The sequence below is a fragment of the Mirounga leonina genome, unplaced genomic scaffold (genome assembly GCF_011800145.1).
Source record: "Mirounga leonina isolate KUSES-001 unplaced genomic scaffold, KU_Mleo_1.0 Mir_125, whole genome shotgun sequence".
NCBI lineage: Eukaryota > Metazoa > Chordata > Mammalia > Carnivora > Phocidae > Mirounga > Mirounga leonina.
The window spans coordinates 19,186,389-19,211,506 of record NW_023270305.1 but is presented as its reverse complement, the minus strand read 5'-3'; the positions used below and the strand labels follow the sequence as shown (position 1 = coordinate 19,211,506).

The 25,118-nt window shown below is 47.0% G+C and overlaps 1 protein-coding gene across 1 annotated transcript in view; it reads right to left on the bottom strand.

Moving 5' to 3' along the window:
- Positions 1-20,059, bottom strand: part of LTBP1 (latent transforming growth factor beta binding protein 1) — a 392,439-nt gene extending 372,380 nt beyond the window's left edge. The window contains exons 1-2 of the mRNA XM_035000535.1: positions 19,549-20,059; positions 18,450-18,520 (exon numbers count right to left, since the gene is read on the bottom strand). Coding sequence (XP_034856426.1) covers positions 18,450-18,520; positions 19,549-20,039 — 562 coding nt within the window. The 5' untranslated portion in view covers positions 20,040-20,059. The remainder of the gene's footprint in view (positions 1-18,449; positions 18,521-19,548) is intronic.
- Between the last annotated feature and the right edge of the window lie 5,059 nt (positions 20,060-25,118).

Here is a 25,118-nt window from a genome sequence, read left to right as displayed (position 1 = left end):
TCATGAGGGCATAGCAATAATCAATGAGGTCGGCCCTCTGTTCTTTGCCACAATCCAGCTCACGAGCACTGCAGATGGATGATCCCTGAATAACCCCGCACACCACACATGCACACATACACACATTCCTCGCTGAAGACCCCTGGGTCTGGGCCACCCACTTAGGAATGTAGTCCCAAGGTCCTGGCCTGGGAAGAATAGGTTACTTCCAGCAGCAGGCACGCTCAGCAGCAGGCTGCAGGCTCTGCCTCTAATGAGCAGTGTGACCCGGGACCAGTCACAGTGCTCTGGGCCTCAGTTTCCTCTCCATTATACAAGGGGGTCCATCCCTGTGGCCACTGCCAGTGCCACTTCTTGGGTTCCCTGGGGTCACAAAGGACCGAGTCATGTTTTTATTTCACAGTCTTCAATAGAACAAAAAAGGCAGCTTTCTTCCCACTGCCCACTCCGTACAGCCGTGTGATTTACATTTCTACAGCCTCTTAGTGATTAGCCAGTAAACGAAAATTTAACAATAGGCTTTCTCTAAAAGTCTTCTAAATATAGACACATTCTCTGGGAGAGCAGAGGATTTCCTGAAGGGTTTTTCTGAGGAAACTAACAGGCCTAAATAATAGATGGTGCTTGGATTGAACTTGTATATGGAGAGTGAGTGTGTGTGTGCGTGCGTGTGTGTGTGTGTGTGTGTGTAAAAACAATGTGACGATTGTGTTGGGTTTTCCCTGAGAACTCTTAAGACACGGGGAATCATCTGTCAGACTGTCTCCGCCAATTTTGCTTTCACTGTGTCTCTTGAATTCATTCCTTCCTCTGCTTTTAAATGAGCCCCTTTGAGGTTCTGGCTCCTTGTGTGCCGACCTGAACCGAGTTTCTCCACTCGCCAGCTCACCCCTCAGGCCCAGCCTCTCTCTCTCTACCTGGAGGGCCTGCCAGACCCTCCACCACAGCAAGCCCAACACCCCACACAACATCCTGGCCCACCCTCCTTCCCCCACAAAAACCTGAAACGACTTCTCTCCCCTCTTTCTCCTGCCCAAAACATGAAATCTGGCTCTTCCTCCTAAGTCCATGTCTGTGCCTCTGCTTTCCTCATTTACACCTTCCTTTCTAACCTGGAGCACTGCCTCTGAGGTGGATTTCCCCTGCAAACTGCCCCGTACCCCCACTGCAGGGTCTGTTCATGTCACCCCCAGCTTCTCTAAGCCTGTCAAATTCAGAAATCCTAACAGCTTCTGTTTACCAAGACTCTGCTAGGTACCAGGCAGGGTGCTGGATTCTTCACTTACATTTTATGCAATCCCCTTTACAATGGACACAGATCTCCATTTTGGGCTCAGCCGTTGAGGTTCTGGGACAACACCTGGATTCAAATCTGGGTCTGTGCCCTTGCCATGGAATCATGGTGCTGCTGGATGAATAAGTAAGTTGGGGAATCAAGCTTCTCCCAGCTCTTGGCTCAACCTACCACTTCACCCCTGTCACCTTCCCTTCCTCTCCAAGCATCCTGTAATCTGAGCAAATAGAAACCCTCCCCTACCTTTCAGACACAACTTCTGGTTCCCACCCCTGGGCTTTTGTTCACACAGGTCTCTGCCTGGAAGGCCCTACTCCCAGACTCAGCCTCCAAAAACACCCTACACCTATCTCCATTCCCTCCGGATCCTGCTCTGGAACTTTTCTAACACAGCTGAGTTCGAGATCAATCTCTCTCTTTTGAACCCCAGCGGCACTTGGTTTCTCTCTTGTATCAATCCAGGTGCTTTTCGGATCCATTTCACACTGTGGCAGACTCTTGAGTGGCAGGAACCAAGTCTTCTTGTGTCCCCACCAAAGGTCTTCCACCCCAGCACCCGGTAGGAGAGTGTTCCCATACAACTGGTACTCAACAAATATTTGCAGCATTGAGCAGATGTTTCCAGATGCTCTCAAGGAGAAACAAGAGTCATAAACTATGAGTAATCATCTTACCGTTTCCAATATTTTGAAGAATTTCTTATCCACATGAGGACTCTTTTATCACCTACAAGTAAAAACCAACTCTAGCAAATGAATGGAAGTTATAAGGAAGCATGTTTCAGTTCCACAAAATCAGTTTTATTTTTCACAAAGTTGTCTGTAAAATAAAACGGGTGGTCATGAAGGAGTGAGCTTCTTGTCTCTAGGAGGATTCAAGTACAGGCTCACTGGCCTGCGCTGTCAGTGCCTGGAGGATCCCTGGGTTAGAACAGGGATGGGGTAGCTGAATTAGATGTCTGACTTCCTAGATCATTTCCAAACAGGAGTCTAAGCCACCCCCTTCGTGCAGTCAGGACACCTACTGAAGATGATGAGCACATTCTGTCAGGCAACAACTGAAAACAGTTCCCTGAAACCTTACCCCATGTCACTCAGCCAAGCATCAATGTCACTTAACCCTGAAGTTGTGCAACAATAAAAAGTCAAAGAAGCCAGTGAGTTCATCCTCTGATCCCAAACCCTTGTTTTTCTCATTTTCCGTCTATGTGTGATTTTAAAACATTTTCCAGATCACCAAAAGCCAGCTTTTTTTTTTTTTTAAAGATTTTATTTATTTATTTGAGAGAGAATGAGAGAGAGCACATGAGAGGGGAGAGGGTCAGAGGGAGAAGCAGACTCCCCGCCAAGCAGGGAGCCCGATGCGGGACTCGATCCAGGGACTCCAGGATCATGACCTGAGCCGAAGGCAGTCACTTAACCAACTGAGCCACCCAGGCACTCAAAAGCCAGCTTTAATATGTAGACAGTTGGTGTGGCGACTGCTTTGCAAACTTTAATGAAGTTAAATGACACAACTATAAATCAAGAAAGATTATTTAAGCCATGAGAATCATAAAGGTTTGTCTGCAAGTAACAATACTAATGTGCAATGAACCAAAAGGTATGATTCTTGCAATCCTGGACACCTGAGGTCCATTCAGAAAATGTATGGGCTTGAATCCTCTGTAGTTGCAGGTACTGATGTGGACAAATATTTAAAAAGAGAAGCTAATATGAGGTCATCTTTTATAACTTTCAGCAACAAGTTCTGCGACAGGAAATAAAAAGTGAAATGAGTAACAATCTCAAGTGAGAGAAAATAAACACTTTCTTCTTTCCGAGTCAAAATTTTGTCATCACAGTTTCAAAAATCTGCTACAGCTATCTTTATTAACTGAGTAATCCCACTTTGAGCCAGGGGGAGTAGGCATTATAATCTCTGAAAATAAACAGTCAATCGGTGAGGGATGAACTGTTGCTGGGAAGAATGAACAAAGGGCACTGCTTCCCGAGAGAAAGGACAGCCCCCGACACCACCCAACAGTCCCAGGGCGACTGATTTCTCTCGCAGGCATCTGGACGTGGCACCCAAAAGCTTCAATTGTCTCCCACCCAGATGAAAACGCTACACAGACAGGTAGGATCCTCAAACCAAAATGAGTCCTAACGTTTACTAATGAAACATAACTTGACCCTCTTCAGTGCTGTGCTGTGAATCAGACCAGGTAACCTGTGGATTGCTCCCACACACACCTCCATTTATGTAACAGTTAATAAAACAGGCCTCAAAAAGGGTGTCCAAGAAACCTGTATGAAAAGCATCCAAATCCATGAAAATGTGGTTAAGAACCCAGATACCAGTCTTCACGTAAACATCTAAGTAAATAGTAAAGGATAAGATCACTCCAACCCAACAGTGTTAAGCTTTCGGAAACTTAACTCCATCTGTTTCTAAGTGACTTTTTTTTTTTTTAATGGAACTCTATTAGAACTTTATAGAAAGGTTACTGAAACTGAAATCGCTCTAAAAAAATGTATTTTTATGGGGCGCCTGGGTGCCTCAGTCTGTTAAGCGTCTGCCTTTGGCTCAGGTCATGATCCCAGAGTCCTGGGATCGAGTCCTGCACAGGGCTTCCTGCTTGGCGGCGGGGGGTTTGCTTCTCCCTCTCCCACTGCTGCTCCCCCTGCTTGTGCTCTCTCTCTCTGCCTTCTGTAAAATAAAATCTTTTTAAAAAAATGTATTTTCACATATCTTATATTTTGTCCCATATGATGTGATATAAATATTGATCCCTGGGTTGAAATTTGAAAATTAAATGTGAGCTCTAGAAGCAGTCCAGTCCCAGAGATCATAACACCCCATAGACACAGGAGACTGTGAGTTAACCGGCCAGACCTCTGCTGACTGCATATGAACAGAATATTGGTGAGCACAATACCTATCGGATCGATAGAGCAGCTCTCAGAACGGTTAAATGCAGGACTTAACACTTGGTTATTATTATTCTTGCTTGGAAAATAGCAATAGGTAACACTTAACCTAATGCTATTTTTTAACAATGGTTCCCACTTTTCCATTTTGCACTGGGCCCTGCAAATGATGTAGCTGGTTTGGTCTTGATTTGATGATTTGAACCTCTGAAGTCAGTGAGGCCTGAAGCCACCAACAGAAATCTTAGGACCTCCAGTTATCTGGCAATAAACAGCCTCTTTTCCTCTAGCCGGTCTGTGTATCTTTCACTTAGAGCCAATGGGTCCTGCCTAAAACAACCTCTGGTCCATCTTCTCTCCTACAACAACCTACAGACACCCACTGCACTCAGCCCTGGCTGCCTCTAGGCAGGATCCTCTAGGATCTACACATTCTTCCTTGTATTAGTTTCCTCTTACTGTCTATGAAGTTGTCACCATCTTAGTAGCTTAGAATAATACACATTTATTATCTCACGGATTCTATAAATCAGTAGTCTGGGCACAAAATGAGTGAGTCCTCTGCTTCAGAGTCTCAAGAGGCAACAATCCAGCTGTCAGCCAGCCTGCAGTCTCCCCTGAGGTTCAAGTGAGTGAGACTCTACTTCCAAGACCATTCAGGTTGTCAGCAGAATTCATTTCCTTGCGGCTGTAGGACTGAGGGCTCCAGCTTCATCCTGCCCACCAGCGAGACACTGCCCCCAGGTTCCTGTCCCGTGGCTCTCTCCACGGCAAGCCACAAGCACTACAGGCAGCTTACTTTTTCCAAGCCAGCAAGAAGTCCTCTCACTCCTGTTGGCTAAGGGGTCACAGACAACATAACATAACCAAGGAGGTGACATCCCATCACCTTTGCCATATTCTATTAACTAGAAGCAAGCTGTAGGTTCTGCCTACACTCGAGGGGGTGTTGTGATCATCTTGGCCTCTACTTGGCTGTGAGCTCCACAGAGCAGCATCCTGATTGTATTCCTGGCCCCCTGCACGCTGCCTTCTTCATAGCAGGCACTTCAAAGTTAGTGAGTTGAAATGAAAGGTTGAGGCCAACATAAGATACAGACTTCTAAGGACATAGACAGAGAGACAAATCAGCTATAAAAACATTAGCAGTTGTTTAAAACTAAAAAAAGAGAGAGAGAGAGAGAGGGGCGCCTGGGTGGCTCAGTCGGTTGAGCGTCTGCCTTCAGCTCAGGTCATGATCCCAGGGTCCAGGGTTCGAGCCCCGCATCAGGCTCCTTGCTCCGTGGGGAGTCTGCTTCTCCCTCTCCCACTCCCCCTGCTTGTGCTCACTCTCTCTCCTTCTCAAATAAATAAATGAATAAATAAATCTAAAAAAAAATTTTTTTTTTTTTTTAAAGAGAGAGAGAGAGAGAATTTACCCACACTGAGACCAAAGGAGTGAAAATTAAGGCTTTTTAAAATCCAGCAATTCCAAATTTGGGTCTTTTCAAAATGTGAATACCATTTTCTAAGACTGTGGCCTTGTCTACAGGATAAACATTTGGGTGCTTTATCAAAAGTAATATGCAGAAAATATGCTCACATTGGGAAGAGAAGATAAAATAATTACTTTTAACCAGCTAGAACTATTATCACAAAAACTGATGATTTAAATAAGCCTTGCGCCCCTCCCCCCAAGTCTTTCTACTTGGAAAGGAAATAGATATTTTTTTAGACCTAGTTTTTCTTCAATATTCAGGTGAAGTATCTTTGCATTCATTTATTTTGCAGGAAGAAAAAAGATACATAATGGGGGAAAAACTCCCTATTTTGTAGGAAAAGTAAAGGAACTCCTTCTTCAGCTCTTTCTACAAAGGTTCCTAGTCTTATAACAGGCGATTCCTTTCCTAAAAACACATCTAATAAAAGTGTGGATCATTGCTGAAATTCTTAACTGGGCTGTTTCCAAACATCTGATGCATTCCTTCAGCAACGTGCAGGACTGAGTCAGCAGGACCCCAAGGAACTGCCAAGCAACACCACCTCATCTCTTCTCCGTCTCAACTTCCTCATCCTCACACAAGAAAGCTTTGTCCCTGCCAACACTGAGGGGGCGTTCTGGATAAGAGCATGCCCTTCGTTTCACTTTTGAACTATTTTGGAAACAAGTAATGGCACCTGCCTCCAAAACAAAATGTCACAATCACTCCTGTTACTTTTATTAATGTTGTACTACCTTTCTCATCATTCCTGCCCTTTAACGTCTTTTATTCCAGTATACCCCCTTTAAACCCAGCGTCCTCAAGCCTCAGTGTGGCTCAGTCGCTAGATGCTTGTGAAAACCAGGGTCATGGGGTCACCCCCTGAGGGTTCCAGTTTGGTAAGGCTGGGGTGGGGCCCCACAACCTGATTTTGCTATGCATCCCACAGGGGACTACAGTGCACAAGGGGTCCAAGCACCACACCTTGATACACGCAGCCACGAAGAATACGGAGAAGTGTGATTTAAGCATCTCCCACATTAAAGAACAGAAAAGAACTAGAAAGTCCCAAAGGTACAAAACTCACATTCACTGAATGGCAAAACGGATTCCCTGGGTCCCCTCCGTGAGCGTGCAGAATAGAATGTGTAGTGACGTGCATGGCTCAGATTACAAGGTGCCCATCTGAGACTGGGGAACTGCTCCATGCCCTTGGGAAGGGGGAGAAAACAAGCTTCTAGTCCCCAAGGCCTGGAACCAAAGGGAACCAAGTTCCATGCACCCCTCCTCTGTCTACACATGATGAAAAGGAGGGGCTGGGTCTATCTAGAACAGTGCTTTTCAAACCATAGCTGCTTCAGCATTGCCTAGAAGGCCCACTAAAACACAGAGTGCTGGGGCGCCTGGGTGGCTCGGTCAGTTAAGCATCTGCCTTTGGCTCAGGTCATGATCTCAAGGTCCGGGGATCTAGCCCCACGTCGGGCTCCCTTCTCAGCGGGGAGCCTGCTTCTCCCTCTCCCTCTGCCCCTCATCCGCAATCACATTGTCTCGCTCGCTTCTGTCTGAAATAAATCAAATCTTTAACACACACACACACACAGAGTGCTGGGTCCCATGCCTAGTTTCTGGTCCAACGGGTCTAGGACCGGGCCTGAGAATCTGCATTTCCAACAAGTTCCCAGGTGCTGCTGCTTCCTCTGGTTTAGGGACCACACTCTGAGAACCACTAGGTTTGTGGAGTGCCAGTCAAGCTGTCCATACTATCGGATGGAACGGGGCAATTTTACCCAAGAAAGAGCCTCGAAGACTCAAAAGTGAGCATTAAAAATGGTTACACAGGAAGCCTGGCTGTACTATACATTCTCTCCTACAAAAGGACCTGCTTAATAACATAATCTCAGTAGCCACTGATGGAAATGAATTTCAGTCGGTCCTTCCCTCAGAAACAAATGTGACTTGCAATGTTTATTAATCAAGAAACCTTACTGAGAGTCTGTTGTGCACAAAGAACCACTGTGTAAGCCACCTTCCTAATGGATAAAAAGCAAAACAAAAACAGGGTCCTTGCCTTTGATTCACTTATCATCTGTATTATTTCATCTCCAATTACTAAGAAATTTTGGACTAACATAACCTTTTCACTATTACAGTTAAGAAAGAAAGAAACATAGCTCTCTTGAAAGGATTCTTGTCTTTGCTTAGACTCTACTTTTAGGAGGACAAAGCAAGTCACAGGGCGGGAGGGCACAAAGGTGAGGATTTAGATATTTTTATTTGCAAACCAACTTCCACACCATTCCCCCCAGAGACCATAAACCTTCGGTAAATGGCCCCATCAATATAAAGATGTGAAACACAGATCTGTAATCATCAAAAACCTACTGTAATACACTAAGCCTCCTATTTTTCAAGACAAGAAATATACCAACACATTATAGACAAAAATTTCACCAACTGGGGACGCCTGGGTGGCTCAGTGGGTTAAGCGTCTGCCTTTGGCTCAGGTCATGGTCCCAGGGTCCTGGGATCGAGCCCCACATCGGGCTCCCTGCTCGGCGGGAAGCCTGCTTTCTCCCTCTGCCTCTGCCTCTCCCTCAACTTGTGCTCTCTCGCTCACTCTCTCTCAAATAAATAAAATCTTTTAAAAAAAAATTTCACAAACTGAAAACTTTTCACAAAACAACCAGAAAAAACCTTAATAATAATATCACCGCATGTTTTGACAGCTCTTTTGTGAAGCATTTTCATGAACCTCATTTTCTTTGATACTTACCTACAAAACGGGAGGTATAGCCAATGGGTGCTAGTAACCGCATTTACAAACAAGAACAAAATCACCCAGGGACAGTGAGTGACTGCCCCAAAGGCCCAGCAGAGGTGGCCTTTGCACCTACCTCGGGCTCACCCCACAATCTGTGAAATTAGATGGGGTGGGGGGTGCACTGAACAAAACCTCAGAACAGCATTCAAATGTATTCCAAAAATTGTATACTCTGAATTTAACACATCCTAACCACTCTCTTGAATTTGCCATGGTGGCCAGATTGGGATTCTTAGCTGCCGTTTTTAAAGAATTTAACATCTTAATTTTTTTTTTTATTCAGAACCATGTGCGGATCCCCACTAATGTGCCTTTTAACACAGCAGTGACCAGAGGCTTTTCTTTTTTAACCCTCATGCTTTCATCCTAAGCCTCGGCCGGTGGCTCTGGTGAACATGGTCTCCCAGAGCTCGGCAGAGGCCTGGGGCTGTCAGCAGCACAGAGGCTGGTCTGGTGATCTGGGCACAGTGCATGCGGTCAGGCTACGATGATCATTTGTGTCGCCGGCCTTGGGTACTTCACTGTTCTACATGCAGTTTTTCTCATCCATAAAAAAAAAGAGCATCAATAAAAAAAAATTTTTTTTGAATGAATTTTCAATTTAAAGCATTCTTTGTCCGTGCCTTCAAAGAAGTGCTGTAAAAAACCAAATCGTGTCTTGTGTTTTATTCCTTAACAATAAAATCCACTTGCATTTACAAGGCCCCGTGTTATTTATGGCCTTCCGCAGCCTGCAAGACCTGACTGGGAAGCAGCTCTAGCTCCCTGATCGCCTATCACTCCGGTCCTCACTGACAACCCAACAAACTCACTTCTAGGTCCCCGCCCCGGGCCGGGTCTATCCCCTCCCAGGGCCTTTGTGCTAGCTGTTCTCATCGCGGAACAACAATCTCCTCTGTGAAGATTCTCCCTTAATTCATCACCAAAATACATCCAGCCTTTCGTTCTCCCCCATGAAGAACTGATCCCATCGGTTCGGTAAAGTGGACCACGTCAACTCCGGATTGGCAACACCGTCCTCAAATTCATCTTCCCGAATCCATGCACCAAACTCATCTTTCCTCTGCTCCAGCAGAACCAAGGGCACGGATTCAAAAACCAGCCCATCCATCTCCTAATTTACAAAACACGACATTTCGCAAACTGTTTACGTACGTCCGTGCCAACATTACTCAAATGTGGAGCAGTGAGGGGGCCACGGGGACTAGGAGAGTTGGCCAAGAGCAGTATTCAGGGATCTAAAATTACAGGGAAAATCGTACAACATTCATTTTACTTGGTCCCAAATCTCTATCAGATGATGTTGAGCAGAAAGATTCTAAAATTGGCAGGGAGAAAGGAAAAGTTGTCTTAAAGTGTGGGCCATGCCAGGGCAGCCTCCAGAAAGAAAGCTGGAGGAAACAGAATAAGGTGGTGTGCCCTTGAAAAGCTGTCATAATAAAGCAGTGTCTGGTGGGCAAGGAGAAGCACAAGGGCAAAGAAAACCAAATGGAAATGATGGCCAAAAGGGGAGAGTAAGCAAAGAAGAAAGGAAGGAGAATCCTCTAGACAGTGTTTAGAGGACAGTATTTACCCCACAACAACATCAGAGATGCTAGTTCGACTGTATTCAATTCAGTCAGAATTGGTACTACAGCAAGGAAGGAGGCTGGGTGCTTAACGTGACACAGAGAAAATCCCACTCCACACTGATGGGGAGACAGACGCCTCTCCCGCCGGGGCCACCTATCCCCAGAGCCAAGAAAGAGTGAAATCACAGGGACCTGAGAAACACAAACAGGGCTGTGTAAAAGGGAGCGCCCAGGAGGGGGCAGGCCCAGGCAGAACGGAAACCCCTAAGAGCTTGAATACGGTTGGGCAGGAGTCCTGCTCTGCATGCACTTCTCATACACTACTTCATGTGGTTCCCCAACATGCCTCTGGATGGTGGTCCAGACCACTGTCCTACCAGTTCTGAGCACGGGCTAACCTAGCCTTCGCCCCTCCACCTCCCGGGTCTCACAGTGAGGCAGTGTTCACATCCAGACAGGAGCCTTGGATCCTAACTCCAAAGACTGAACTTCTTTCCTTTCTTTTTTAAGAGAGGGATGGGAGGGAAGGAACAGAGGGAGAGAGAGAATCTTAAGCAGGCTCCGCGTTCAGGTGGAGCCCAACGTGGGACTCGATCTCACGACCCTAGATCATGACCTGAGCTGAAATCAAGAGTCAGACTCTCGACCGACTGAGTCACCCAAGTGCCCCCAAAGACCAAATTTTTAACCACTGACCTACACTGCCTTCTGGTTCAGGATAAGAAAATACAGACCCAGTAAAGGGAGAAAGAGGAGGAAGGCAAGAAAAGCAGGTAGGCTGGGGAGGGGGGAAGGGGGACTAGTAACAGGCAGCATTTCCTTCTTGTAACCACGCTGTCTTAGGCACGCAGATTCTTGGTACCCAATGCACTGTGCCTACATGAAATGTTCAATCCTTAATAAGCAAGGCGAATTAATAGGTACACATGAGCATATACAAATACATTCAGCTCTGATGTGTTTTTCCATAAGTACCGAAAAAACTAATGTGTCACACTAACAAATTATGTACTATTTTCTCTCCACTAACAAGACAGGAAACATCATTAGTAAAATACGCATTTAGAGCAAGATAAGACCATAGTCTCTCCCTTATCTATGTATCGTTGTGCTTAATGACCACATCAGGGAGTTTTTAAAAACATGACCCTGATGAACAGCTGTTGGATGTATTATTTTCTATGTTTCTGCGTATTTAAAATATTTCGCAATTGAAAATAGAATATCTAGTGGGGGAAAAAACACCCAATGTGTTTCAAAATGTTTAAACCTTTTTTTAAAACACTTTAAGTGTTTTACCTATGTATCTTTAACAATTTTGCACATTTTCCACTCTTAACAACAAAGTACATATATTTATCAAACATTCAACTAACTAAAGAAAAACTGGATGAAGTAACCCTATATGCAGCAATCTCTGTATGTACTATTCAAAACTGAGCTAAACCAATATTCAGAGGGCTCTTGCCTTGAGGAGTTTCTAAATTGTTGTTTCTAAGTACTGGGCTTGAGCTTTAAAGTTCCACACAAAGAGTTATAAATAATGCCCAGGAGAGGGTTCCTTCTGGATCACTGCTTCTCAAAATGTGGACTACCTTCATCAGCATCCCCTGGGGTGCTTGTTAAAAACCCAAGAGATGCTGATTCAATAAAGCAGTTTAATAAACTCCTCCTGGGATCAGTTGCACATTCACATTTAGGAACCACCAATCTAGAATCTTTTTTATTATTAATTATTTTAAAGATCCATTTATTTATTTGAGAGAGAGAGAGAGCATGAGCAGGAGGGGCAGGGGAGAGAGAGACAACCTCAAGCAGACTCTGCACTGAGCAGAGCCCGACACGGGGCTCAATCTCAGGACCCTGAGACCATGACCTGAGCCAAAACCAAGACTAGGACACTTAATCACTATGCCACCCAGGCCTCCCAATCTAGATTCTTTTAAAACAGACCATGTAAAAATGGCCACAGTCATAATCCAGATCACCAGCGGCCTGTTCCTTATCTCTCCCACGCCCTGGAGCAGCTCCTGCATTAGGGAAAATGCCAAGATAGATCCACAGTCACAGACTGTATGGGAGGGACCCAGCTCAGCTTCTGCCCACCCATCCTTGCAGCTTTGGGTCGTTGCTAGAACACCAAGTCTTTTTTTTTTTTAAGATTTTATTTATTTATTTGATAGAGAGAGTAAGAGAGCACAAGCAGGGAGAGCAGAAGAGGGAAAGGGAGGAGGAGGCTCCCTGCTGACCAGGGAGCCCAATGCAGGACTCATCCCAGGACCCCAGGATCACTACCCGACCCGAAGGAAGACGCTTAACCAACTGCACCACGCAGGTGCCCCGGGACACCAAGTCTTAAGTAGCCTGCCTCTCAAGCCCATGTGCACAGCATCTTTGGGCTTACTTTATGAGTTGATTATATCCTCCCACCCCCCCCAAAAATGTGCTGAAGTCCTGACCCCCCAGTAGCTTAGTAGGTGACTTTATATGGACCCTATTTGGAGTCAGAGTCTTTACAGAGGTAATCCAATTAAAATGAGGTCATTAGGGGAGGCCCTGTGTCCTGATCAAAAGGGGAAATTTGACACAAAGTCAGACACACATAGAAGGAAGATGATATGGAGGGACACAGGGAGAAGGCGGCCTTCTACAAGTCAAGGAGAGAGGCCTGGAACAGACCCTTCCCTCATAGCCCCTGAAGGAACCAACCCTGTCCACACCTTGATTTGGGACTTCCAGTCTCCAGAACTCTGCGGCAATAAGGTTCTGTTGTTCTAAGCCACCAGTTTGTGGTACTTTGTTGTGGCCTGCCTAGCAAACTCACACAGCTTGGGAACACACAAAGTGAATTCAGGCAGTAAAAGCCAATCCATATCGGGGCTGTCGGGAGGGACCACAGCACTGGATGTCCCAGCAGCCCAGGGCAGTAGAAAGAACAAGGAATCTGGAGCCACAAGATCTGGGGTAGGGTCCAAGCAGTGCCCCCCTGCCTGAATGGGGGTAATAAATCACGCCTGCCTCTCCTACCCACACAGGCTGTGAAGGTCAAGAAAATGCTCCCCATGTGCTAGAAAGCACTGGGCGAGTTGTCCTCACCCCTCAGCAGCTCCTCAGCGTGTGCCCGGATCTTGGTCAGCGTGAAGAGTGGCGACCCAACCCCAGCACTCCAGCTCCCCCTGTTCATCGCTAGGAAGACTTGGAGACAAAATCTGCACTTCAGGAAAATTCAATTTGAGCTCCCAAACATGTCTGAGCATGTCTGGAAAATCCAAGACAACAAATAACAGGGTCAGAAACAGCAAACTCCCGAGGTTGCCAAAGGTCCTTTCAACAAGTCAGCCTTCCCAAGGGCCAAGGGTTCCCTTGGGCAGAGAAACACTTCAATAAGCCAGGCCAGGTAGGAGCCAGGCGGTGCGTCCAGGCCGGCCCACGGGCTGGAGGAGGGCTTCACCGTGAAGGTTTAAGTACTACCACCACACAGAATTTATGGTTCCTCCATGTTTGTTTTCACTAGTGTTGAGAACACATATTTGACCCAGGGTGAACTTGACCTCTGGGTCCCTCTCCTTTTGCCGGGCTGTCTGTGCCACATGACAAGATTTCCCAACCGACCCTCCCACCCCCGCTCCCAGCAGGGGCCATGGTAAACCTCACTGCAGATCTACTGGCAAAGCAGCTGTCAATGGCCATAGCAGGCATACGAAAAATGTGCAATCATTCTGGGCCTGACTCCCAAGCTTGGCTAGCGCAGCATGGAGCCAAGCGGGACGGGAGACAGCCTGAAAAGTCCTCTTGGTCATCTGAACTCCAGCCACATCACATTACTCCCTCCTGGACGATGCCATCTACTGCATCTCTGAACACCAAGGGTATGCGTAGCTGTCTCCTCTGCGTATAATTACGGAACACTGCTAGGTTTGGGGTGTGTGTGTGTGTGTGTGTGTGTGTACGTGTGTGTGTGTTTCCAAAGCAGTGTGGGCTGAATGCCAATGGAAAAGCAATGGAATATCGATTTTTCTGTTTCTTGCTAAGGAGAGAACAAGTCATTTGATGTGCCATGAGTTAAGTGAGTAAAAACAGACCCTGTACTCCCTGCAGCTGGCTGCATTTCTCCTCTATTCATAGAACCTGGCACATGGTAAAAGCTAAACAGATATCCGTTAAATAAATGAAAGAACCATCCATGCATTTATGGAGGGTCTGCAAAGTGCCAGGTACCCGCGGGGGACTCCTATCTGCCATCTTTCCTCTTCCATCCTCCTCACTCTGCCAACCGGGCCTCACGCTCATCTTGCCTTTACTCTTTTATGTGCTCTGCTCCCAATCCAGTCTCCTCTTTAAAGATGAGCCCACTGGCTGTGTCTCTCTCTCTAGCCCACACCTACCCCGAGGGGGGACAAAAAGACCACAAGAACCAGTAAGGGGAAGGTTCGGTTTGGACAGAGGAAAAAAATGCAAAAATGAAGAGAGGCAAAAACAGTGCACATCAGGGATTTAATGCCCCAAGTGGAAGACAGAGTCTCTAAACAACAAAGACCCTCCTATAAATGTTAACTCTTTGGAAAGAGAACAAATGTGGTGCCATCTCTTTTGCCCAAAACACAGACGGATCACTATCAACAGTCCCTCAGTATTAATAACTAAAATGACATATCTCACACTATACTTTCAACTTCTAGAGATCCACACACAAAGGCTGTCTAGAAAAGCAGCATTAACATGCAACTGGGCACCTCTAGAAAGCGAATGGATGACTAAAGAGCCCCTAAGACTACCTTTGTGGACGCACAAATGCATTCCGTGCCATGGCGTAGGTCTGCTGCCTGCCTGTCTCACACTGATTTGCAATGCAAGGCTCACTAAATCTTCAGTCTTCAGAAGCATTTGCCTGTGGCACATTTAAATGAAGTTTCAATCAACTAAAAACAATGGCGTCTGGCTCCAAGGGCACCTTATTTTCTTCACTGGATTAAGCAAACTGAACAACATAAACACAAGCGATCTCTTACACAGAAATATTTTTTGCATCAATTGGATATGACCTATATAAACTGAAATTCTTCAGCTAACCCCTTTCAATTATCCTCAAAATATAATGACAATTAGAAGGCATCCTGGGTGGTACGTTTAAACATGCATACACATTTTATGATGACGACTATCTTAAGGGGCAATTTCATGTTTGTGTATTAAGTATAATATAGCATACTCAAGCGTAATTGTTCAATTCGGCAAAATAAGCAAGTGAGAGAGGAAAAAGACCACAAATCAATTTCTTTTGCAATCCAAAGTTCACTACTGAAGTAATTACAGTCACAAAAATGATGTCAGGATTTTTTCCATTTAATTTATGTATACCTTAGGGGAGTATTTTTACCTCTAAACAGCAAGCTTTATTCAAAAAGAACTAGAGACACACAAATAGTCTAATACTTGGTGGCTTTTTAAGTTCTATTAAAATAAATCATTCAGAACAAACTGCTTTCTTTTTTCTTGGTAATCAAAGCCAGGACGGCATGGGAGTGACTGGCTTTTTCATTTATTCTCCGCCCCCCCATCTTCATTGAGGAATAATTGACAAATAAAAATTGTACATATGTATGATACTTGATAATGTTTTGATATACACATACATTGTGAAGTAATCACCACAATCAAGCTAATTAACATAACTATCACAGTTAACGTTAACAGTTAACACTGTTTAAGGAGTAGAACGCTTTAAGATCTACCCTCCGAGCAAATTTCAAGTAGGATTGTTAACTACAATCACATTGCTGTCCATTAGATTCCCAGAACTGATTCATCTTGTGTGACTGAAACTTTGTACCCCTTGACCACCATTTCCCCCTTCCCCGGCAACCCTAAACTACTTCAAAGCTGTAATATAAAAAGGGATTCATAGCTACATTATTTTAAAAAAAGACAATGATGACACCAGCTAGGGAGACATACACAGGAAAAAAAGAAAACCAAAGTAATAAATAAATGAGTCAGGATTTGCCTGGCTGAATCCAATCAGAAACTAAGAATCTTTCTGGTTTCATCGAGGCTTGTATACCTTTTCTCTTTCACCTTGATACCTGGAACAATCCAACAAAGTGAGCACGGTTTTAGCACAGTCATTTCTGGATGGGAAAATATAGGGTCAGAGAGGTTGAGTGAATCCCTCAAGGCCACACAGGATTTGAATTCAGGGCTAGGGGCTTTTCTAGTAGCACGCTGTTCAACCATGGACACAAGTTTCACAGCATGAGCAGGAACCCCAGTCGTCCCATCCAAAGGCAGAAGGCTCCTTCATCTCTCTGGCTCTCTCACATACACAAAACAAGTCTCCTATTGAAACATAACCACCTAGTACGTACATTACTTTAGGCTGGGCACTGGCCTACCCCAGCATCACTTTTAAAATTATTCCTGAAATGAATTATGATATACGTTTCTAGCACTTGGGCCTGAATTAATTTGACAGACTGGGCAGTATAGGAAGGCCAGTTTTCTGAACGCTGAAAATCATCAAAAAAGAAAGTGATGTGGCACTGCTTGGACCCCGTGCTGTCCAAGGGCTAACTTCTAGGAATAGGAAAGAGAACTTGAACCAAAAGCCACACGTATTTCCTGTAGGTATTGTGAGACGAAATCAATGTAGCAACCTCCTCTGGGACCCCGCAGTAACTGTTCTGACCCAGAGCCTTCTGCAGCTTCTCTTTCTGGGTCACCAAAGGGCAAACCCAGTCAAACCCAGGCACAACCATGCCCTTGCCTCCCCCGCCTGGAGAAGCAGGAAGCCATGGAGTGGTGCCTAAAGACCTGGCCGCTCTCCTTTCTAGGGCATCTTTGGATCTTCTGAGACATCTTTGGAGCCCCAAATCCTCAGACAACCTTTTCAGAGAAGGCTTTCAAATGCGTCATTTGCCGAGTAAATGTCTTCAGGTCTTGGTGCATTCTAACAGGCATCAAGGAAGAGAACCCACCCACTGTCTAAAAAATCCTGCTCCGTATTTTCAGTCTTTACACAGCAGCATCCCACTGCAATGGTGCTGTCATAGGTGGATTATCTCCACGTTCTAGGGACACCACATCCTATCAGGTTTTGAGCAGAAGGAGATACCGATGGGAGGAAAAGGTGTGTAATTTGACCTGATTTCATCGTAAATTCAAGAAAATGCTGGTACACTATTGTCAGGTGTAATCTAAGAAGTGAAAAATTATGACGGTCTAAATGCCTACAACCCGCAGCATTTCTGATCTAGTGGTTTGAGTTCAGTAATCAGGAGGCTGACAGTGAGTTCATTTCTGCCATTACTCCTTGATCACAGTTAAATCCTAACCCATCCAGACATTCCTTTCTACAAAACCCAGGCCATTATGCCAAAGTCCTCCTGTTTCTTTCAAGGAGTGAAGTACCTTTTAACAAGCAAGTTCACCAGAATGACTGCACAAGAAATTTTTTCCAATATTTTAAAATCCAAACTATATTTTATTTTAAATATGAGATATTTAAAATATTAAATCAGTATTTTAAAATCCAAACGGTATACAAGACAAATTGTTAAATCTTACTATGCTGAATACCAATAAGCACTTAAATTTTGGATTCCAATCCACAATGTTTATGGCTCAAGCTCCATGCAGAGAACACCTAAGAATGCTAAACTTTGTCTGAGTGGAAGCTTTTTTAATTTCCAATTAGCAACGGACAGAGTCAGCTTATCCAGCGGAGCCTCACAATACGTTTTCACTGAATCCTTAACTTTACGATGATCGGGGAAATGTTTTCTGATGTTCCCAAACCTATATGTCCCAATAATACATTTTTCGAAAACACTGCTACGATATGTATTAATTGGAGAAGCACTAAGGAAACCCCCACTTGTCAGTTCTAAAGAACAGCTAAGTGGTCACCTCCTGGGAAACAGGCCTCAAGGATGGAGGATTCTTGTTGCTGTTTTCAGAAAGCTTTAAAAACTGCTGATATTTTATTCCAGAACAGGGCCACCTACTACCCATTGCCCTTCCCGCCATCAACTTAAAGGTTCTCATTTGTCCATATCCGGGTCTGAGTTCATTGTACTGCTTTGGCATATGGCGCATTCTCCACTGCGAAGTTTTTCCTAGCTCCTGATCCACTGGTGTGACAGTGATTAATACCCAGTTGGGGGCAGGGGAACCCTGAATGCACAGCACAGTTCTGATACCATCATTACTGTGACCCAACCCTTCATGGGTGGTAATGAAGGCTGCAGATAATGGGGTACACTGCATTGCAGACGTTAGTATCTCCAGGACAGCATTAGCCCCCTCACGTCACCCCTGTGGAATCTCCCTCCCCCCATGTGGTTAGCCCCACTCTGCCCACTGTGCAGGGCCACAATGAACATGGAAACTTACGTTTGGTGCACCTCTGGGAACCAGGGGCCTTACTCCAGCCATGGCAGCACTGCCCTCCACAGACATTGACCCTAAAACAAAGCGAGACCTCTGAGTCCAGCAGTCGCAACATTAATTTCCAGAGAATCCAAGCTTCTAGGGGTCCCTGCAAGCCCGCCTCCTTGCTTCCACATTCCTCTGGCTTCCAGAGAGTCCTAAGCCATACTGAGGATGCCCAAGCCAAAGGTGCCCAGGTAGAAGGGTAAAGACCATGTATCAGGAGAAGACGGGAGAACCAAAACGCCTGCATAACCTAGCGCTACACAGGACGGGAGAACGAGGTCCACATAAATGATTTTCTTAACCCCCAATGTAGAGTCAAGTGTCTTTTATACATTATCTCACCCTCGGTTTAAACTGAATCTGAGCTTTAGAGAGAAGTGTCCAAACGGGTGAGATCACAATGCCTGGAACTACCCATGAAAGAACCAAATAGGCAAAACAAGATATCCCCCATACCCCCAGCTTGTGATTAATGGGGAGGAGGACAGGAAGGATGTTTATCAGCTCCCAGTAACAGAAACCTTCCAACGAAAATTCTGTCGATGCGGAGACACCCCCGCCCCGGGAAAGCAGACCCCACAGGTGCACGGAAGCTCAAGCCCACAATTTCTAGGATGCTGAAAAGTTTTAGGCCACCGAACAGGGGCTGATCTTTACAGCCAGCCCTCCCAAAACATTTGTTTGTTTGTTTGTTTCACTAGCCAGAAAAAATTTAAAACTGAGTTGCAAAGTTTAATTGATGCTGAGGGAGTGAGCTGTAGTGACTTCATGCGTACGCCCGTCTTCTAGGAAGAGTTAGGTTCGCGCACAGGAGGTTACGCCCCAGGCAGAAATGCCTTTTGTGTTTACCCGCAGCCGAGAAACAATGCACTCGGGAGCTCACCCTCAAAGTCCCTCGGCTTCCCGCACTCGGCTCCTCACGCGGCGCGGGCGCGCGGGGAAGGAGAAGGCGGCCCCACCGCGCACGACGCCCGCGGCCGCGGCGGGGCTCCCAGGGTCTCCGGCCCGCGGGTCCCGGCGCGGGCGGCGCGCGCGCGGAGGGAGGGTGTGGGCTTACCCCTGCAGCTGCCGCTTCTGCTGAACCTGCAGCCTCGAGCCCCCGCCGCTGTGGCTCTCCGGCGGCACTTTGGAGCGCACGGCTTGCCTGCCTTGTTTGGCGATCGGGGCGGCCGCCGGGTGACCGCCGGGCTTGGGGTGGAGCTGCCCGCCGGGGGCCCCGGGCCGCGCCGGCTCCGGCGGCGGCGGCGGCGGCCGGAGCCCCTGCAGGGCCGCGCCGCCGGGCGGGCTGGTGCGGCGCGTCCGCTCCGAGGGGGCCCCCGGGGAGGCGCGGCTGGGGGCGCCGGCGCCCGCCGAGCTGCGGCTGTACCTGGCGTCGAGCGCGACGTTGAAGGTCCGCGGGCGCGGGGGCCCGCCCAGCGGCAAGGCGCCCGCCGCCAGGCCGGGGCCCGGGCGCACCACGTACGTGATCCTCCGCACCCGGCCGTGCGCCGACGACGCGAGCAGCCCTGCCCAGAGCAGCAGCCCCCACCTGAGCCAGGGCCCCGCCATCGCGGGCCCGAGCCGGCGCCCGCCCCCGGCCGTGCGGCTCGCCCGGTGCGGCCGCCCGCGCGCGCCCCGGCCGCCCGAGAGCCCGGGAGGCGGGACGAGGAGAACTCGGTTGCAGGAGAGGAAGTTCTGCGGGCGGCCGAGCGGCCCCAGACCCCAGCCGAAGGCGGCGGGGAGGAGGGGGCGGGCGTGGGGGTGGGGTGCGGAGCGGGAGCCCGGGAGGGGGGCGGGGCGAGGGGAGCGGGCTGCGCAAGGTGAGGGTCCGCTCGCGCGGCCGCGGGTGCGGGGGGCGCCGCGCCGGGCCCGGGCAGAGCGGGCGAGGGCGGGCGTGAGCGCGCGGGACGTTCCGAGGCAGCCCCGGCTGCAAAGTCTTTAAAAAGTTGCTCTCGCCGTGGAACCGAGTGTCAGATCTGAACAGCCAATCTCCGGCAGACGTGACGTCAGGCAGTAAATCCTAATTGGGGAAAGCGTGAGATGAGCCCGAGAGCGCGCCGCCACCCTCCACATCCACATAGGTTGTTACTGTGGGGCGGCGAGGCCGAGGTCCCCGGTCCCGCGTCCCGGGGAAGGACAAAGGATTCGGCAGAGCCACTGGCCGTCCTTTCCTTTTAGAAGCCCCACGGGATTCGTTTGATATTTTTCGGAAGGCATTTTCTTGGCCGTGTTTGCTCTGATACATGCTAGGTGTTGGATTAAAATACCAGATCGGGCCCTAGAAAGGACTGCTCCGGATGCGCCGAGCTGTCCATTGGAAAGCGTTTAGATGGTTCTCTTTGAGACTGTAAACCCCGCGTGACTGTGTCTCGGTCTGCAGCTTCTGGTACCCTACTCCTAGCTCGGCGTGGACGAGAGTGCAGGCTGGGCAGCAGGGGGCGCCCGCGTGGACGGGGAAAACCGCGGCCGGAATCAACCCCAAAAGCAGCCCTTTACGAAAGCGAAAAGGCCTTTACGCTAGGAATGCAGACTTCAGGATCCCTGACAACCCCAAGCCATTTAGTATTTTAAAAAAAGGGGGGGTGGGCAGCTCAGTTCCTTGGACCCCCATCTGAAAGGGAAGGATCACTCACTGTAGATGACCTAAAATCACATTAAGGGAAATGCAGAATGTTCCAGGGACAGTCCCTGGAGTTCATAGTGCTCTTTGGGGAAAACCGTGAAATGATACACTCTAGCATTTGAATTTAAAACAATGTGTCCAGAAGAACGCACAATTTTATTATATGAATGCACTAGAAAACCCATAGTCCTAGCAGTCTAGTTTTTTAAAACTAAAAATGAGACTGGGTTTCCAAGGCTTTGGTTGTTCTTGTTCATATTTATTTGTGGCTAATCTTGTTGTTGTCTGCCGGAATTGCCTCGTACACAACTGGTAGCTGGTGATGATGGTTTAAAAAGAATTAATGGAAAATAATGTAAAGTCGAAGAGAATTGATTAGTCTCTTTTCTGTACGTTGGAGAAAGACCTCCAATATTTGATTTGGCAGGGAAGAGCCTCAGTGCATCTGCCTAAGCACCAGTTTCACGTGAGAACCCACTGTGAGAGCCACTGCCATAGATTAAATAGCACTGGGCTGGATGGAGAGACAATTCAGTCCTAACACTGCGGCTAATTAGCCAAAAGACCACCGGCAGCCCACCTCTCATCCCTGAACCTCCACTTCCTCCTCCATAACAGACAAGTTGGATTAAAAGTACCTTCCCAGCACTAACAGGCTGTGGCTCTAAGAACATCCGGGGTCCCTGTGGACAGGATCAGTGAGGTCATTCAAGGTCAGTCTCTGAGCCAAGCCAAAGAGAACTAGCTGAGGCGATTGAGGAAGGAGGGTGGGTCAAGAAACTGCCTCCCAACATTGGGTTCTGTAAAAAAAGACACAATAGGAGCTAGTAAATATCCACCCAGTGCCTACTCAGGCAAGGGCAGAGGCTGAACCTCTCTGCACAAACACAGTATCCCAAGGCACAGCCCCTTTGTCTTGGAGAAACTTCTTATCTGGTTAGAGAGACAAGATGTAAATAAATGAAAGCTTTAAAAAAAAAAAAAAAGGTAAGTAACAACTGAATTAAGCAACACTTTGAGATAATAATAATAAAAGCCTCACAAGGCAGGATCTGATTTGTATGAGGCCAGTGTCACAGTATTACTCCATGATTCTTTTTTATCCCAAGGAAAATTCACAATATAGAGGGAAAATATTTCCTACCTGTAATTCAAATCAGCCCACAGAGATTTTACCTCTCAAGTAGGGATTATATAGCAGCAGTCGAAATGCATGGGGGGAAGAGGTGTCTAGAAGCACCAACTCCATTCTGAAGAGACAGGACAGAAGAGGAGAGGTGCCAGGCAGGGAAATCTCAGGAAACAGTGAAGGACAGCATCACCAGAGGGCCAGATTTTAGTCTGCTGTGCTGGGTACACTGTTCTTGTGGGCCACTCACAGGACCCAGACAGATGAACCAGTTTCGGTCAGTAAGAAGCAGTTGCCTGTGGAGGGAAGGGCCTGGGCAGGGAGCCAGAGTTCTGGGCTCTATTGCTGAGACTTGGCTTCCCTGGGGAACTTAAGCAAGTCATTTCACCTCTCTGAGCCTGTTTCCGGGGGGGGGGGGTCAACCTGAAGTCCTCGCATTTGGGGAGAGCAATGACCTTAACCATGCCCTATGGCTCTGCAGAAAAATGTTCTCTACCGTCAAAAAGATAGAATGCAGTCTTCCTTTCTCTTGACCCAAAGCAATAAACAGGTGGGTATTTCAACCGATCTTCAGCCTGATTACAAACTGTTTTGTGACAGATTAGGATATATCATAGATCAACTCTGAAACATAACCACAGAAAGAATCTCCAGTGTGATTGTCAGTCTCATCCCTAAAGGACCCACATATGTGTTGGTATACGTGTGTGTATACACAACCATTAATATGGTAATACACGCATAAGTAAGCAGCCCCACTGTAATCAGGAAACACTAGCAAAGTCAGTTTTCCACATTAGTCTCTTGCTATCTACATAACTAGCAAGATGATCTTAGAAAAATATGCTGTGCACCCGTAGGAGATGGTTACTCATCTAAACACTCGACTCACTATTATCCTGAAAGTGAAAGCCCAGTTCCTGTCAGGCATGGGGACCAGCCTTTGCCAATTCTAGACCCAGTTTAATGCCATGGTTTCTGGACCCAAGCCCCCTAGGTTTCAAGGTCCGTTTATATTGGCAGTATGTAACTTCCTGGTTCAAAAAAAAAAGTCTTTAAAGATCTCATAAAGTTTCTTGGACCTTAGATGGTTTTTACAAAACAATACTCAGATGAGCTAAGTGTAAATGAATCAGAAAAGAGGATTATGTTTCCCATAAAAACTCATGGGTTTGAGGATTAGGGGAAGAGAGGAAGGCTGGCAAATGCCAAACACTTTAAAGCACTTCGAAACCATTAGTCAAACTCAAAATGCAGCCAGGTTCCCTCATCCTTACACTTTATGAGTTTTGTAATTGAAAATCTTTTCCTACATTTCGGATCAACTACAAATCAAATTTAGTGGCTGCCTGGGATCAGAAGTGCTGCCATCCATGTTTTTTTCCACCAAGGACTTCATGGAGCCCCTTTCAGTCCTCTCCTCATTTCATCGAGAAATTCTTAAAAAGACAAAAAGAAAGAGAGCAACAGGAAGTCAGTTGGTCACAGATAAAAGAAAGAGAAAGAAGGAGACAGGGATTGGGGACCGGAGAAGTGAAGGAGCCCAGGAAACAGGAGAGAAAGAGTATGGAGACAGAAAGAGGGGACACAGTATAGCAGGGACGAGCAAAGGTGGGCAGAGGAAAGGAAGGATGAGGAATGACTGGGGGAATGGAGGAGGAATCCATGAATTGGGAAGGGAATACACAGAGTAGTGGGAGGAGGCAAAAAGGAAAAACTTACCAATGAAGTGTAGGTAGCAAAGAATTATACCCAGAACCTGTGGGCTAATCTTCTCAGGCTGCTTACTAGGATCCTGGCAGCTGAACGTTCACCGGATCTGACCTGAACATCAGCTTGTCCAGGTTTGGACTAGAAGTAAACCTGTGACCCTAGAAGGGGCTAGCAGGCTGTGGCTGGCTGGCTGCCCACCCCCACAAGAGGCAGGAGGGTCCCGAAGCCCCACATGCTCCCATCCCAGCAGGTGGCCAAGGACCGCAGCTTCTGCTCAGATGCCTGCAGTTGGGTCCATCATTTGCTGTCTCCCTTGTTCTTTCAACCATTTCATCCAAAAGCAGGAGTGAGGGAGATGAGACATGTGTGACCTCCTCCACATTTAACTCAGCTTCCAGGAACAGTCACATGAAGCTTTACACATGAAGAATTACAGCAGAGCTTCATCTGATGAAGATGTCAGCCTGTCAGCCAGCTGTGTGAGCAACGTGGAGACGGGCCTGAATTGCAGAGAAAGATGAGACGCCCCTGGAATTGAGCAACAAGGAGAATCGAGGTTTCTCCCAGCGTTTCCCTTCCCTGCAAAGCTTCAGATTTGAAATTTAAACATCTTGAGTTGTCACTCAGTAAACATTTATTGAACCGCCCTGGGGCCCTGAGCTAGCCTGTGTGGACCCTTCCAGCAAAACCAAAGCAGATTTCCATTTCAGACGGAGACATTAAAATACTGCCTGGTTGGATTGCAGTGCAGAGATGCCCCTGGGCCAGCGAATGCCTCTGTGCCTAGCCGTGGCAATATAGATCCTGATAGATCCTGTCCACATGGAGCATGCAGTCAAATGGGGTCACCAGACCCGAGACAAATAATTATAAGGGTGGTGAGTACTGATAAAGGACCGTCAGAATGAGAAATGAAAACCATAAGAGGAAACAAGGTCAGGGTCATGGACTGCCTTCCTACAAATTTAGAAGAGCCAATCAATAAAAGTAAATTCACTAAAAGTACAGTTTTGTGTGCACTAAATCTCCCTAATTATTCTGGTCCCCTTCTCACTTGCCTTTATATAATTAAGGATGAGTGTCACAAAATGGTGGCTTCTGAAGACAATGAAATGCCTCTCTTCTGCTAACTAAAACCTGTCTATTAATTTAGCTCTCACTGAAGTTTGTCATACCCATTTAT